The sequence below is a fragment of the Medicago sativa genome, chromosome 1, assembly GCF_051527215.1.
Source record: "Medicago sativa cultivar Bolivia chromosome 1, Bolivia_mono, whole genome shotgun sequence".
Taxonomy (NCBI): Eukaryota; Viridiplantae; Streptophyta; class Magnoliopsida; order Fabales; family Fabaceae; genus Medicago; species Medicago sativa.
Window position 1 is genome coordinate 54,914,877 of NC_140749.1, and position 17,478 is coordinate 54,932,354.

The 17,478-nt window shown below is 32.3% G+C and overlaps 1 protein-coding gene across 1 annotated transcript; it reads right to left on the reverse strand.

The window, feature by feature from the left end:
* Positions 1 to 11,745: 11,745 nt before the first annotated feature.
* Positions 11,746 to 14,444, reverse strand: LOC146955489 (uncharacterized). Its single transcript, XM_085748584.1, has 3 exons — positions 14,312 to 14,444; positions 13,570 to 13,836; positions 11,746 to 11,918 (listed from the first exon to the last, which is right to left on the reverse strand). Exons 1-3 carry the CDS (start codon positions 14,442 to 14,444, stop codon positions 11,746 to 11,748), a joined length of 573 nt encoding a protein of 190 aa, XP_085604710.1.
* Positions 14,445 to 17,478: the final 3,034 nt, after the last annotated feature.

Genomic DNA, 17,478 nt, shown 5'->3' on the forward strand with positions numbered 1-17,478 from the left:
TCCAACAATGTCATTTCAATCCGTAAACTACCACATTGCAGTCAAACATGTTATAATCGAAATTAACAAACCATATGCTAACTAATTTGATAAGTCACAATCCAAAAAAACAAAATAATTACCATTGAGACATTTTACCAAACACATGGTGTGCAATTTTCAAACAACTACCTTAATCTAACAATTTGTAGACCCTAAACTACCACATTCTACTCTAAACAACTTCTAAACAACAATTCCTAAGTTAATTCGTCACTAACAATCATCAAAACTAACATGCAAGCCAAATTTATAAAAACCTAAAAATGTTATATTTCTTCAAAAAAACTAAAATTTCTACAAGTTAAATGCAATTAAGTAGGGTAATCATCACTTACTTGATAATGTGGGATAAATTGGCTTTGAATGGCGCAAGAATGATGAAAATCGGATATGGGGGGAAAATTTTCGAAGTTGGGAAGTTGGAGAGAAGTTGGAGAAATGAGGGAAATGTGCTTCTGTGTTGGTGTTATATGACTTAACTAACGCTGCGCAAGTTAACTCACGCAACGCATGTTAAGTCACGTATACAATATAACGTGCGCAAGTTAAGTTGCGCAGCGTGACTTAACTTGCGCAGGGGTAAAAATGGAAGGGCTGCAGGGTGCGAGTGATTTGTGCTGGGTGGAGAGCAAAAATCTTTTTTTTTAAAGTAACAACAATATTAGAGAAATTCTTGCATGGTCTCTCCCCTCACCTAACACATCATATTTAGTCACAACCAATGAAAATAGGACAATTGGTTTAAGTGCACGTATGATAAAATCCCTTAAAAGAAACAGCCAAGGCATAAGAGATTAGAGAAGATGAGTCATATGGTTTTAGTTATTAGGGATTGGGTTTTCTTTTTTGGTCTCGTCGTCATCGACGGCACACCATTTATGTAATATCCCGCTCGTCAGTTAATGGAAACATTACCAGTTAAACGTGTCAGAGGACTAATGTTCATGGAAATCGAGTATGATGGAGAATATTTATCAACGATATCAGGCAAGTATGGACTTAAGTATCAGTGTCAAGCAAACACGATTAAGGCGTAGGGCAAAATGGTAAAAAGCCTCAATGGAGTATATAAGTGATTTTGGGTCAAAATCTTCATTATTCATTGCTCTTTCTCTCTCTAGGTTTTGGGAGAGGATTTTCTCTCCTCATTCTCTCTAAAACCGCCCCCTCTCCCTCAATCTTCTTCCATCAAAGCTTCCAAATACATGAATTAGTGATCAAGCATGGATCATAGAAGCTTCTTGGACAAGAAACAACAAAGAATATGGATTGAAACTTGAATTGGTTAAAGATCATGGATGAAGCAAAAGCTAGGGTTTGAGCTTGAAGCTTGAAGGACTTGCAAGAAACATGTTAGGTGAGTTCTTAGATAGTTTATCCCTCCTTTGGGTTGTGAAATTCTTGTGAGAAAACATGAATTATGCTAAGTTAAAAATTAGGGTTAAAGAACCCCTTTGTACCTTTTATGATCAAATGTTGTTAATTGTTGCCATGCTTATGATATAGATTGTTTTTATGATGTTCTGGAAATGTCAAGTACCTTATGATGCTTGAAATTGAGGTTTTTATGCAAAATCACGTTTTTTTGCAGAATTCTGGATTGCTACAGTTTGCCAGGCAAGCTAGAGCTCGCCATGGCGAGCTGGGGATTAGTGCTCTCTGGAGTAGCTCACCATTAGCTCGTCATGGCGAGAAAACTGCTCGCCATGTCGAGAAGACAGCTGGCCAGGCGAAATTGACTGCACAACATGTGTTGTCAACTCGTTTTGTGGCCAGTAAGGGCTATCCGAGGTTCGTCCTTGCATTATCTTATTAAACTATGAAACCCCTCAATCCAAGTGTTTAAATTACAATTCCAAATAAGGTTTTAAATAAGGAAAATGCATGGCAAATCATTAACAATGTTTGTTGATAAATGAAACGCAAGAGTGCTATGATATGCAATACGTCCGGGTAGTGATAAACTAAGAAGGGAAATGAATGTAGAGCCTCGACATAGCTTGTCGAGAACTAGAATGCTATGCATGTGTCCTATGTATGATAAGACGCGAAGTGATTAGTGTGTTCTCTTCGCACATGAATAAGAATGACCATGCAAGCATGTTAAGCAGTGATAGATAAGTTAATCCCTTTATTATGAACAAGTATGACTATGTAGGTAGTTTACCGCTAAACGGGTAGATCACGGACCCGTGGTAAGCGAGCAAGTATGCATAGGTTTAACCTTTTACGCATGTATGATTAAGACTATGATATATGTGTAGTTTACCATAAATAGGATCGCTTAAGGATTCGTGGTAGATGAGTATGTAAGACGTAGGTAACATGAGAACGGGATAAGCTTCTTTCGAGGGGGCCCGCACGTAACTGAGGGAGTCCGATGTATCTTAGATAGGTTTCATCGGGTATGTATGAGATTGCACTCGGGGTTACTCCACCCGGGGCTCTCCATAAAATGAATCAAGATAATATGTTTGTTCAACACTAACATCTATGTATGATTATGATTATGTTTACGATTATGAATACGTATGATTATGATATGATGCTAGACGCACATAAGTATATGGAATATAGAGCAAATTATGAATGTTATGCCAATAACGATCTTAGGTTTCCCTAATCGTCCGGTTTAGGATTGTGTCATGAATAAGTTATGTTAGGCCTCGATGCGTTTAGTGTATCTTGGCATAGTGGTGTCAGGTTTCCCTTAACCACCGTGACACATATGATGTAGGCAAGACCTATGACAAGTTAAGATGAACCTATGACGGATCTAGCATGCACGACCGTCTAGGAAAGCATGACCACACACGTATAATCAACCGCCAGGTTGTATTGTAGACACGTGGTGACCGTAGGTTTCCCCCGAGGTTGCCTATAGCCTAGGATTAGGTAGAACTCATTGAGACATTATGTCTCATCCCAATCCTTATCTGTTTTCAGATAAACAGGTTGGATTGCAAGCTCGTAGCCGATTGGATATTTCAGCAAGTGTTCGTTCGTACCCGCTGCAGGATGCTATGGATTTTCAAGGATGCTTTTACTATGTTTAGACAAAGTTATGTTATTCTCTTGTTGTACGAACGTTTATGATTGTATATGATATTCATTCGAAGTTTTATTGTTGTAAATTTTAATGTATCCAGTACTAAAGATAACGAACATGCTAAGCTTTTTTGATACATTTAGTATGGGCGTTACAATTTATAAGTAAGGAAAAAAAATCTGATGCAGAGAAGAAAGAAAAGGAAATTAGACGGCGTGGTGCAGTGAATGTTGAGAGTGAAGGTAAAATAATAACAGAGGTTGAAGACAATCAATTTCCAATTTTCATATTTTACAAATTGTTATAAATAATAATGATGTGTAATGTTTTTAATGGCTGAGACTAAATATGATGTGTTAGGTGAGAGACCATGCAAAAATTTCTCTATTTTTTAATCAAAGTAACGCATGACCTTGGTTACTTTTTGATGTGGCGATAACTACATCATGACAGACCTTATTTAGTAATATGTTTATTGGAAATATTGACAGTTTTGTTTGTCTGATTTACTCTTATTTAATTTATGAATCTGTAATTGGATTATGTTCGAACCCTGGACCATGCATATTTTATGTATTTGTCACTATCAACTGAGCTAAGTTCACAAGAACAATTAGATTATGTTCTAATGTAATGTATGTTGTGTTTACCGCTTGAAATTGTTTTATTTGGTAAATGGTAAATTAGTATGATGAGTTTGACTCAAATAACTTGATTAAAATTTTGATAATAGCCACATATGTATTTGAATGAAATAGAATGCCGTGTTCTCTAATTTCAGTGGACTCTAAAATACGTTTTTTGTTAAAGAGTTTTTTATTTTTATTTATTTTTATATTTCTGGAATATCTTCTTTTGATGTGGAAACTTCTTTGGCATCCGAATGATTGATACTGTTTTTTTTTTTTTTTAAAATTGAACACAATATAAAGTTCTTATTGTTAGTGTCTATGTAGATGATCTCGTTCATAATGAAAATGGTTTTAGTTGAGGGTGTTCGCGGTGCGGTTCGGCACGGTTATGAGGCAAAAAGTTAACCGATCCAAAAAATAAAATCCGAACCGATCCGATCCAATTTAACGCGGTTTAATTTGGATCGGTTTTCGGTTATCCAAATTGAAACAAGTGATAGTAATGCTCTTATTAAAAATAATTTTGAGAGAAGGTTTTTCCTTTGTTGTACACATATAAAGTATAAGTACGATTTATTATAATTTCTTTTTTCTTTCATATATTAGGTGTAGAAAATTCTTTCCTAATTCTATAAGTTGTAGGATTTTTTTTTCATAGATTACATCCTGTGTACATATAAGTTGCTGCAAACATTCCTTATACATATGCCACAACTTTTCTTTCATATAATTATATAGCCTATAGCAATTTATTAAGAAAATATCATGCAATTATAAAAAAAACTTTTGTAACCTGTACCAATAAAAACAAATGCCAACTATTAAAGAAACTTTTGATTACCGTTTGGAGTGTTGGCAGATTAAGAAATGGACTATGTAATTCTTAAACATGTGTGAATGAAAACAACAAAAGTCATTGGTGAGTGAATGAATTAAACACGCGTGCACTGCTTGCCTACTTGTTAGTTGGCTAGTTGCGTTGATGATTGGTGAGTTATTGAAGAGTTTAAGTTAACAAACTAGGAATAGAACCCGTGCGTTGCACGGGTTTATTAGGTTGTTCATACTATATGTTAATAGTTTCACAAAATACTTTTTAAATAATACTAAAATTTGATTTGACACAAAAATTGACATAATTTGATTTGACACAAAAATTGACATATTTATAATGAAACTAATTTTTTTCTAAATAATAAGACAGGATGGATTAGGGGGAAATGTAAATGAAATAAATTCTACTAAGCTATTAAATAACATGCCTTGTCAACATGCCAAATAAAATTCAGAGATTTGATTCAAAGAAATAAGGAAAAAAAACTAAAATTGAGCAAAACACTTTTGATTCATTTAGGCTACCCCTCAATCAATTGATGCGAAGAAACCACAATCTTTGTTAATTAAGATATTGATAGATATGTAGAGTTAATGGAATGTGTGCATTGCAGAAACCAAAATCATATATACTTGTCACGTAGAATAAATTATGGAAATGGATTAACAAAATTATGGCTGAAAAAAGAAGAAGAAGAGATTTTAGGCAATATGTATGAAGTACTAATAGACAAAAGAGATTAACAGAGTAGTTACAACAGATGCAATTTTTTTAATAACATAATGAAATTAATGTTGAAGGTGAGTTTCACAAATATGCTTGAGATGGCGTAAAACAAATATGCTTGAGATGGTGTAAAAATAGAAGTTGCTTAATTGAAAATTCTGCATTTTCAATTCAGGGCATAACTCTTGTGTTATGCAAATTCAAAAATATTTTAATTTAGAGTATAACTCTTGTATTCTGTGAAATCAAACATCTTTTAAATCATGGCATAATTCTTGTGTCATAGGAAATCAAAAATCTTCTATTTCATTCCATAACTCTTGTAAACTCAGTGGGTAACTCTTGCACTCATTAAGAAAATCAAAGGTTATTGTATTCAATAAAGATGTACATAAATCCACTGATCTTATCAATAAAAATCATGCAACTAACTGTTGGTCTTCTAATTTGCATTGTATGTGAATGATCAAGGAAAACTAAAAATTCACAAAGCATTGTATCGAAGAAGTTCTAAGAAGGAATACATTTTTGGTTGGTCAAATAATAGTGTTCCAAGCAAGAGTGTCCACAAAGAATAATTCTAGAACTTGCAAAGAAAATACATATATATCACGTATAAAAAACTAAAAGTTAAAATTGAAAATTATTCTAGTAGAAACATAGATGAAAGAAAAAAAAATTCAAATAATAAATCCCTCTCGCTAAAGAAACAAAATAAAAGAACACCCTCCAAAGTTATATATCTCTTTCTTCTTTTGGTAATAGCTTCAATTTACTTATTTGAAGTGGTTATTGCTTGAATTGGAGAAAGTCATGTAAAGTAATATATGTCAATTGTCAAACATTATTCATATGTCTGAACAAAATATGGTTATTTTATGATATAGACAAAATACACCTCCTCCATTCTCCTCCAAATATTCTTCATCCTTTGAAGATGAGTAATCAAGTTTCTGCATGTTCTTACAACGGTTTTTACAGTAGACTTTTAGTATTGGTTAATTAAATAAGGTGAATGAAAGGGTTGAATAGTTAAGGTTAAGAGTTTTTATAAGATAGTTTAAGGTTGAAACCAATTAAATAAGGTGAATGATAATGGTTTTTTTGTCAGTTACAAAAATGATAAGTTTTTTATCTAAAACTTGCACTAAGAATTTAAGATATAGAGAATTAATCAATTCTTTAAAGATACATACATAGACTAAGAGAGGATGTGAAGTTCTTAATAGAGTCAGAAAGATTTTTAGAGGTGTCACATAGGCACAATACTTGCATAAGAACAATGCAAGTTAAATGACTAACAACTCCCAATAATACATTCTCGCTTTGTTTCTTGTGTTTCCTTTTTCTCTCAATTCGCAAGGGAACTTAAGGTCATGCTAATCATTTGACTTAAATAAGAGAAAATATTGTTTTTCCTTTGATTAAATATTTTCAAATATATAACATCATCCAAACTAATCTAAGTTGGGTTACACCATTTACAAATGAGATACATTTAAATCAGGGCCGGCCCATAGCCCGTCGAGGCTGGGCTATGTCACCGGGCCTCCAATTTTTTGGGGCCCAAAATATATTTTTTTTTATATGTAAAACACAGAAATAATGGTTATATATCTATTAAAAGCAAAAATATTCATTTCCTTCAGCGTGCTGAAGTGGCGCAGTATGTTTTTGTTGAGTGTGAGGTCTCTACTTCTCAAGTCCCACCAAAGTCCCACCAAATTGAGTGTGAGGTCTCTACTTCAAGTCCCACTAAAGTGCCAAAGTGTGTTTTATTTTTAATATTTTTTTTTAAAATGACTTATTTATTTGTTTTGGGGCCCATAATTTAATTTTTTTTGGCATCCTTTATAAAACTAAAACTGGGCCTATGAATTTGTTAAGACGGCCCTGATTTAAAACTCCTAGATTAATCAAACTTTCCTCCTTTGATTTTTTTTTTTTGTAATAATTCTTTGATTGAAAGCCTCCAACAATCCATTTTCTCTAATGCCTACAAAACTTCAAGATAATACATACAATTTGAAATCAATAAGGACAATAATTGAATAGATAAATTTAGATTACTTAAACCCACACACCCGATTAGATAACATAAAAATACAGAAAATAAAAGGATGGAAATAAGGGTTAAGGAAATATACTTACATGAAATGCCATTTTTTAGAAGCTTCTCAAGCATCAAGGATTTGTATAAAGCAAAATAGAAGTCTCATTTATTTATTCGCAAGATGTCAAAAAAGTAGGGATATAAGGATAACCAATCTATATTATAGAGTAACATGAGTCTCTATCCTCGCACGTAAACAAATAAATAGTCTAGATATGTGTGAAAATTAAAGTAAGAAACCAAAACATAAATCATAATACATAATTGAAGAGTACCATTCAAGAAGTGCTCGGAGAAAATGGCGGAACTCAAAATTATCACTCCAGTGATTTTATATTCAACTCTTTTAAAAACCATGTGCTTATATCGTTTTACATATTCTAAACTACATCTAATCTTTCATATTTTTCTGGGTGTAGTCTATGCAATCTTCCACTCTATTGGAAAGTGCTTAATCAATATATAGAATACATGAGATATAAAATACCAAGTACACCACATAAGTAAACCATTCCGGAAACAAAATATAAGATTTTTGCATAAAAGATTAATTGCTATACACTAAAACTAAAATTATAAAATATGTATCGCAATGTCTCAATTGTTGAATATAAAGGAAAAAACAAACATTCTTTTCCACTCTAACATGAAGTATGATCAGTACATGCACTTCATATGATGCAATCTACCACTCTATTTGCACTCCTTTAAAATTAGTGTATAATCAATATATGAAATGCACAATATATAAAATAATAATTACATCGCATAGTTAAAATATACCAAAAGCTAAGGCAAGATTTTGTAACAAACATGAATCGCTAGGTAGCCGAAATAAAAATATAAAATATGTATTGCAATAGCTTCACCAAGAACAAATATATAAACTATGAGATCACAAAAGTTTGAGAAAATGACTTTTCTTTCTTCTGCAACACTTACAACACTCCCAATATGAAATTTCACATGCTCATATGTATGAGGGATAATACACCTATATATACAATTGGTTCACATAACCGTTGTTTATTATTGTAGGATTGAAGGGTCAAGAAGAACTTTCAAAGGTTGACACTGAAATACACAATTAAACATGGAGTAAAGTGGCAAATCTTTTCACCTTTCATGTCAACTTATATAGGGATTGCACATAGCACTACTTTTAATTCAATCAATGCAAAACTTATTTGGGAGTTACAATGTGAAGGAAACATAGAAGGAGTGTACACAATATATGGAAAAATTGTGAGTTTTGTAGAGATGACACATGAGCAAAAGAGTTTTGCTTGATTATCTTATATATATGGAAAAAAAATCCTATATTAACAAATTGAGTTTTTTTTAGATATATTAACAAATTGATTATCTTGTATACGTAAATAAGGTTGGATGTTTGTTTTGTAAATTCTACGATCATTGTTAATACTAAAGAAAAATTCATATTTTTTTTTTGAAAAAACTAAGAATAATTCATTATCAATACTACAATTCAAGATTTTAAGTAACTTTACAATTTTTTGTTAAACAATTGCATCGAAATATGAGTGAGTGGTAGTAACTCACAACTTGATTTTTATTTATTAATTAAGAGACTATGGCAACCAGAGTTACCTAATTTCTTAAGCTGCTACATTTATAATGGGTGTGTTTAATTATTAGGAATGAAATTAAGAGATTTGAGAGATGATAGGAAGCTTTTTTAGAGTGCCACATCATCATAAAGCTTGCATGAAAACAACTCAAGTTTCCTTTACAAATATATATAGATAGATAGATAGATAGATAGATAGATAGATGGTAATGGACCGGTCTAGAGTAGTAGAAGAGTCTAGTAACATTAAAATAAGTGTGGTTCGGTCCTTAAGTTATAAACCGAAAACCGAACCGAACCAGTCGGTTTTTAATCTATATGGTTCAAACACATCTGAAAAAATCGGTTTTTTGCGGTTTTCGATTTTTTTGGATCGGTTGGCGTTTTTTTTGGATCGGTTCGGTTCTGAACACCCCTAGTTTTAGCTGTATCAGTTCTATATTAAGCATGATTTTAGCTGTATCACAACTTATGTATATAAATAAACAAGCAATAACGCTGTTTATTATTTGTAGTTGTCAAACAAGAGTTTTAATTAGAGAACACCACCAAATTGGTCTCTGTCTTTATATTAAACTAGTATAGTGACCCGTGCCAAGCACGGGGAAATAAAAAACTTTTTTGATCAAATGTATAGATTTTATATTATGTTATCTTAAAGTTATAAGTGTGGTTATATTTTAAATTTGATATGGAAAAAAATATCGTCTTAATTTTGTATATATTTTGAAATATCTAAACATTGCACATAACGATTAAAGTATTTAGATTTATACTTATACTAATTATTTGTAGTATAAGATGTACTCATTGTTAAACTTAGCATGTGTAATATTTTTGCAAAAATACGCCGACGTACTGTATATTATTATTTGTTGACATAATGTATTTTATTAATCATAAAAACTAAACTAAAATTTTTGTATTTTTTATATATAATAGTCAGTGTCAGATGTATACACCTAGACTGTGAATGCAAACGTTAATTTTTTTGCGGGTGTGTATAAATATAGTTTGGGCTACAAAAATGCCGATTGTTATTTGTTTTTATTTTTTACAAAACCAATGGTCTAATGTAAATATTGTATTTTAGGGTAAGAACGATGTAAAAAAAAAGTTTCGAGTATTGTTATACCTGAAAAGTGCATCAATTAAAAGTCAATGGCAGGAGGACCTGCTTATATAGAAATTGCATGTCATGTAATGACCAATACGCCTTACAAAGAAATTAAAAATAAAAAAACGACTTCCAAACAATACACAACTTTAGTTTTCTAAATTATAGCAACAACAAATTCTAAAACATAACCAACGATCATTCTTTTTGAAGAACTTCACGATACACAACATTTGTGGTCTCCTTCCAAACATTATTATCTTCATCCAAGATGAGCAGCTTCAAACATTTTCTAGAAGTAACTTGAGAGACAGCGACATAGAGTTGTCCATGTGTGAACACGGGCTTAAGAAGATAAACTTCCACTCGAGATAAAGATTGACCCTGACTTTTATTCATTGTCATTCAAAACAATGCGTCAATGGAAATTGCATGCGCCTAAATTTGAAGGGTAGTCCTGGATCACTCGGAATAAGATTCATCCTAGGAATGAATACCCTGGTACCTGTCCTTTTCCTGTAATTACGGTAGCAGCTATCGTGTTCTTCCCTAGATGTGTAATTGTCAGCCTCGTACCATTACACAGTCCATTGGCCTGATCGATGTTTCTCATCAGCATAACTGGACATCCCACCCTTAGTTTCAACCGGTGATTTGGAATTCCAGAGCTCTTAATACCATTAAGAAATACCGTTGTGAACTAATCGCTTTAGACATCAGAATTTTCACCCGATCGACAAACAGAATTAGAGCTTAAATACTCTTTCTCTTCACCTGGAATCAGTGACACCATATATTCGTTAACATGCTCAACTGAACCAAGCATTGGTGCGAGTATTCCCCTTTCTTGGAAAAATAGCGGGTCACCAAGGTTATCATTCAAATCGGGATACACAAAGTCTATAAGTGACATCAACAGATTTGTTGTGTCCGATATGAGCAAATCTTCAGGAATTTCTACCTTCATTTCACCATTCTCATCCGAAGCGTCGTTGTCGTCTCCAACTGATAGTATCCACTTGCCAAAATTAGCAATTTCTTCCTGCTCTACAGGTACCGAAGATGCACCCAATCTCATATTAAGAGTAAGCCTCAACACATTACAATAAGTCCATATCTTTGATGAATTGATTGGGGCATCAACAATATCCTGCCTCGTTCCTTTTTGGACAACAAACAATATTTTCCTGAAATCACCACCTAAAACTACTGTCATTCCACCAAAAGGTCTAAACTCGTTTAGGGGATCATTCTTGGACATGATATCACGCATTGATCGATCAACTGCCTCAAAACACCATCGGTGCATCATTGGAGCCTCATCCCAAATTATCAACTTTGCAGCACGCACCAGGTCTGCCCTAGGACTATCCTTTTCCATCGTAAGCGATGATGCCTCATTAATCTCAATAGGGACTGTCAGCATCGAGTGCGCGGTTCTTCCACCTGGTAATAGAAGAGCCGTTATACCGATGGATGCAACATTCAATACAATTAATCCCTTCGTTCTAACAACCGCCGAAAATGTTTTCCATATAAAGGTTTTCAGAACCAACGGACTCTATGATCTTGTCATGCACACATCTTTGTTCATCAGTCAACATCAATAGCATATCAGCGTATGTCTTTTCCAGTTAATCTTAGTTGTAATTTAGCTCATCAACGATAAGCTTGTTTGTTAAAGTTGGCATGTCTGCTGCGTTTGGCCTGGGCATAGATTTGAAGTCAGTAAGCGACCGTCCGTTTTCCTGAAGTAGGATTTCAATTTCAATCAAACACAGGTTCTTCAAGTCATCGTCTCTGATACACATATCTGCATATTAAATGTAAAGTCACAAAATTAATATTAACACCTTTGCATGCATATGTGTGCACGTTGAAGAGAAAGAAAAAATATTAACTTTATATGAGAATCCTTTATATTTAAACATATTAGCCTAAAAAATGTGGAAAATTTTGAATGGTATCGTAGAGTTAGTAACTCTTAGTTTGTTCTTTACTATATCCTAAAAAAAGTTCCTCTTAACTACTTAAACTACTCTAATCAGCATGTACTATATCCTAAAAAACACACCCCTTGAAAACAACCTTGTCATCAAGGTTGGAATGTGATAAATTTATTAATGTGTAATAGTCTTCAAATGTATCACCCTTATCCCTATTTTTTATTAGTGAAATATTGTTTTTCTTCACATCTTCAACAATAACATGAGTAGTTTCTCTCCACTTCCTTTGCATAAGCCTTTCATTTTGAGAAAAAGAGAGATAACTGATCTCATAACCATTTGAGATAAATTATTTGTCTAAGAAACTTTTATAAAAATATTTGTCTCATCCATGTCATTTGCACCCTGATGCTAAACTCGACATCCCAGAATTCTAAGAAGTATTTGACTTGTGGTGCTTCAAAAACAACAACAAAGGAGTACGCAAAGAAAAGTGAAGTGGAGACAACGCTAACAAAACATATATCAGTGGAGACATGTTTTTACTTTGAAGTTTTATGTTACCTCTTAATGCATTTTAAGTGCAGCTTTTCCTTTTAAAGTTGCATAATGACACGCCATATGTTCTAATTCTCATTAATGACAATTACAACATGTTATGACCTTAAAAAAAAAACATATCATTATAACCAAGTTGCTTGGGCTCTAGTGGCAAAGAGCTACTTCCAAGGACGTACCCGGGGAATACCGGGATCGATTCCCAGGGGGAACAACGCTTGGCCAGTGTGCATGCCTCTACACATGAGCCGGATTAGTCGCCCACCATTGGTGGGTCAGAAATCGGTGCGAAAGCAAAAAAAAAAAAATATCATTATGTCTTGAAACATGCCTATTTTCACTTCTGTCTTTTTCATAAAAACTAAAAATGATAGTAAGAGAATATATGCAATGCAACGGAAAAAATGATATTAAAGTTACGTCTCAATTCTTAATCAAAAAAGCTTCTTTCAGCTTAACTCAAACTAAAAAAATAATCTTATTTGTAAAGGATTTCCCAAGCCATTATTTATTTAACACGAAAATAAATAGATGTAGGAACTGCTACAAAATGATGTCATGAATGCTCACTAATCTAGATAACGTGAAAAATTAATCAATTAAAGAACAGTAAATGTGAACAAATTAATCAAGATATACATAGTGGAAAGCAATATATGACAGTTTTGTGGAGTTGACAGTAGGTCATGCATTAACCTTATGATGTTTGCATTATCTGTGGGTGTGAAAATACAATCGGCTATATTTTTGAAGCCTATATTTTTTCGCATAATATGAACGTTAAAATACAATCGGCTATTTACAAAAAAAAAAAAATTTGATGAAATGACATTAAATTGATTCATATTTATTTTTTTTTGGGTAAATTTGACAATAATATATTAATTAGCAGCGTGACATGTCTAAATAAAAAAAACACTAAAAAAATCAACGTTAAACAAACATAAAAAAACAACTTACCAATCAAGTAATCCGTATCATATTGGGATTGAAAGATTTCGGGAGGGTCACCGATCACATAGATGCTAGCAGGAACAAACTTATAATCGCACTGTTTTATTTTGGTACCATATTGAAAGTTAATCTTATGAGGGTGTCTCGTTGTCTTATATGATCCCACATTCGAGGCAACACCAAAATTCCCAATGGAGAAGACACGGTCCTCGCTCAACTCTTTCTCATACTTGTATATGAGTGTACGTCTAACAGACGCATTGATTCGATCACCTTATCAAATAAAAAAGCAATTTTAATATAGATATTAAAAACATTATACACCATACATATGTGATACAACTAATTTACTTAAAAAAAATGGATCTCATAAAAGATCACGGTTTGGAGAAAAACATTTTATACCATTACATATGTGATATAACTAACTTAAAAAAAAGGATATCATAAACTCTCAGGATTCGGCTCATTAAATTTAAATGCGGATAAAAATATCGTAAAAAAAAAACAAATGGATAAATAAATATAATAGAAAAGTTAATATTAGATTATAAAAAATAAAATGTAAATAAATCAACCATGATTCGACCATCGACACTCCAAGTTTCTTGATGTGAATGGGAGATATCGGAAACGAATTTGATTGGCATCATTTTTATTGATCAAAATCAGAAATAATCTAATATAATTGCGGTTAAAAAAAATAGAAACAAAAAAAAAGACTGAAAAAAAAATAAGACATTAGAACCATTTCTAAGGAGAAAGGAAGTTGGTCCTTTTTTCATATCCCTCACAAACCAAAGGCGAACGACTCGAACCCTGATAGTCCAATTTTCTTTAGAAGGGGATATATCAGAGATCAAGTCAATCTTCGGGGCCATTTCGATTTAATAGAGAGACACAAAAAGTACGCAAAGAAAAAGGAAATTGGATCCTCTCCTTCAAAATTTATCTCCTTCTCTCTTCTTCACTTAATATTAGCCATTAGATGGATATAATAAAAGGAAAAAAAACATAAATAAACAACCTAAAACAGCACACTCTGAAACAAACTGGGCGGGGTTTGTCCTCGTGAGCTTAACTCAGTTGGTATGGACAATGCATAATATATGCAAGATCCGCGGTTCAAACCCAGGCCACCGCCAAAAAATTGGGCGGGGTTTTACTACTCCGGAAGCTTCTTCATCTTCCCTTCTAAAGGTCTGCTCTCTCAATCTAAGAAAATTGCGGCCACCGTATTTTCATTTATATGTTTGCTCACTTCTTCACTCTCTTGTATTATTAAATATATGCATTCAACTAAAACCCTTCAACACTATCTAATTTTATTTGTCCTAAAATATACAAAGAAAATCCAATTAATGCAACCCTTCAGACCAATATTGCAAAGCTTCATAACTGTATCGTATCCTCTCTACAACTATAACAACAACTCAAATAGTAATTGAGTCACAGTTTGTTAAGTGTGCTAAAAGATCACTTTCTTTTAACAACTCTTTTTTTAGTTGCCCGTTTTTCTGCTGAAGATTACTACGTGATTAAACTCAATTATATGTCAATTTTGCATACCATGTTGGTAAGACAACACCAAGAGGCCAAGCCTACTCAAATATTGATTTGTCAATTCGTGGAGTTTCACATTTTCAGATATTTTCTCTTGAAAAAAAAAAACAGCAACCCTCTAATGAAAGTTATGCAGATTTATGAATTTTTTTCATATTTAAATATCTACAACTCTTTAGATTTTTTGCGAAAAACTCTTTTTAAATTGTAAATGTTAAATTGTAGAAAAGTTTATCTTCTTTTGATGAACAACTCTTTTTAGATTGTGTGAATATTATCATCTATTTACTACAAATTTTGTTAGAGCAAATTATTCTCACCTCATTTAAGAGAAGCTTGAACCATAGTTCATTCCTCTCTTATGTTAAAAGATACACTCCATTTCCTTAAAAGAAGTTTGAGTTACATTTCCCTCGTATTATAATACAAAAACATGTCTTGCTCCAAGTCCATATTATAAAAACATTGAATTTTTAATAAGACTTAATTGGGAAAAAGGGAGTTACTCGAGATAGATAAGACCTAAAAGGTTTCACATAACATACCAGCACGCACAAAAATCAAGCAAAAAAAAAAGTGGTTTGTAAATGCTTTCAACTAACTCTTAGTGCTATCGCCGTCAAGCGAGGCGTTGAAACAATCAAATAATGAGTGATAAAAAAAAACAATGAGAGTGATTAAGAGATAGAGCAATTACATGTTTGAAAATTAATCATGGTAGAATAAATTGAACCTAAATGCCGCATATTTTTTAATGAGTAAATCAAAGGTATTTTTTTTTTAACAGATCAAAGATATTTTTCTTGCACTACAGCGGAGATTAATCATCTCGAGATACTAAGATTCATATAAGGGGTTCATCTCCTCTAACAAATGTTTTTAAAACACACCGATGAAAAAAAAAACCTAAACAAAATGATTAAGGAGTCCAATATATCTACCATTTATGTCACACTATATATGTTGGTTGAATACCTCATTTTAAAGATATAAAAAATCAATTAAATAAATGGGAATTAATTTCTTTGTTTTTGAATCTCACCAAATCAATTTGAATGAAAGTCAATTAACGGGAATTAAATCGCTATTTCCAATAGCACAAATTATGTTGCATGCAAAGAACTTGGAGAGTTGTCGAGAGTATAAGACATTTGAATCCGAGTTATCCGTTGCCAGTATACTTTGTAAACTACCATATGATTCTTGATTTTATGATGTTGTAGTAGCTTTAGATGTTTTCTGAGTTGCCTCGCAAAACGACATGTAATTTGGGGCAAATGTAATCTTTTAAATGTAATATTTCAAATTTCATTGATTATATATAAATTATGTCAATAGTTAGAAATTACATTAATTGTGATATATACATCTAACTGAAAATATCAAATATGCTAGTATATCCGCCAGTATATGCCCGCTAATACAAAGCCCCATGTTCTTTTTGGATCAGCTTTCCCACTGTTGCAGTTCTTTTTTTGGATAATCTTTTAAGACTAATATATCTATATCATTAAGACAAAAAGAATAAAGTTAATCTCAATAAGTCCCAATAGAAAATAAATGAAGAAAACAAACTAAAATAAATATTTATATTTCATGAAAAAGTAAATGAATAAATTATAAATCAAAGACGTGCAAAGAATCATGAAGATATAAGAATATAAACGAAAAAAAACAGATGGATAAAAAAAATATAATAGAAAAGCAGATATAAGAATATAAACAAAAAAAAATGTAAATAAATCAACCATGATTCGACCATCGATACTCCAAGTTTCTTGATGCGAATGGGAGATATTAGAAACGAATTCGATTGGTATCATTTTTAGTGATAAAAAAACAGAAATGATCTAATATAATTGCAAATAAAAAAAATTGAAACAAAAAAAGACTAAAAAAATAAGACATAATAGAAAAGAGGATATAAAAATATAAACAAAAAAATTGAGTTAAACAACATTATTGTCCATTAGAATCATTTCTAAGGAGAAAGGAAGTTGGTCTTTTTTCATATCCCTCACAAACCAAAGGCGAACGACTCTAACCCTGATTTTCTAGCTTTCTTTAGAAGAGATATATCAGAGATCAAGTCAATCTTTGGGCCATTTCGATTTAGTAGAGATAAGAAAAGGACGCAAAGAGAAAGAAATGAAATAGAAAGAGAAGGAGTTGTGGTGTGTAGAAAGTGTTGGTTAATAGGTCTAATTTATAATAGATTTTAAAGGACAATTATGTAAAACAACCACACTTAACTCGACCAATCAAATTCGAGCTCATGTCTTAGCTATTAAGCAAAATATAATAATTTTTTTTCTGGTTTTGATTGAATGATATCAATAGGACTGTAGCCGA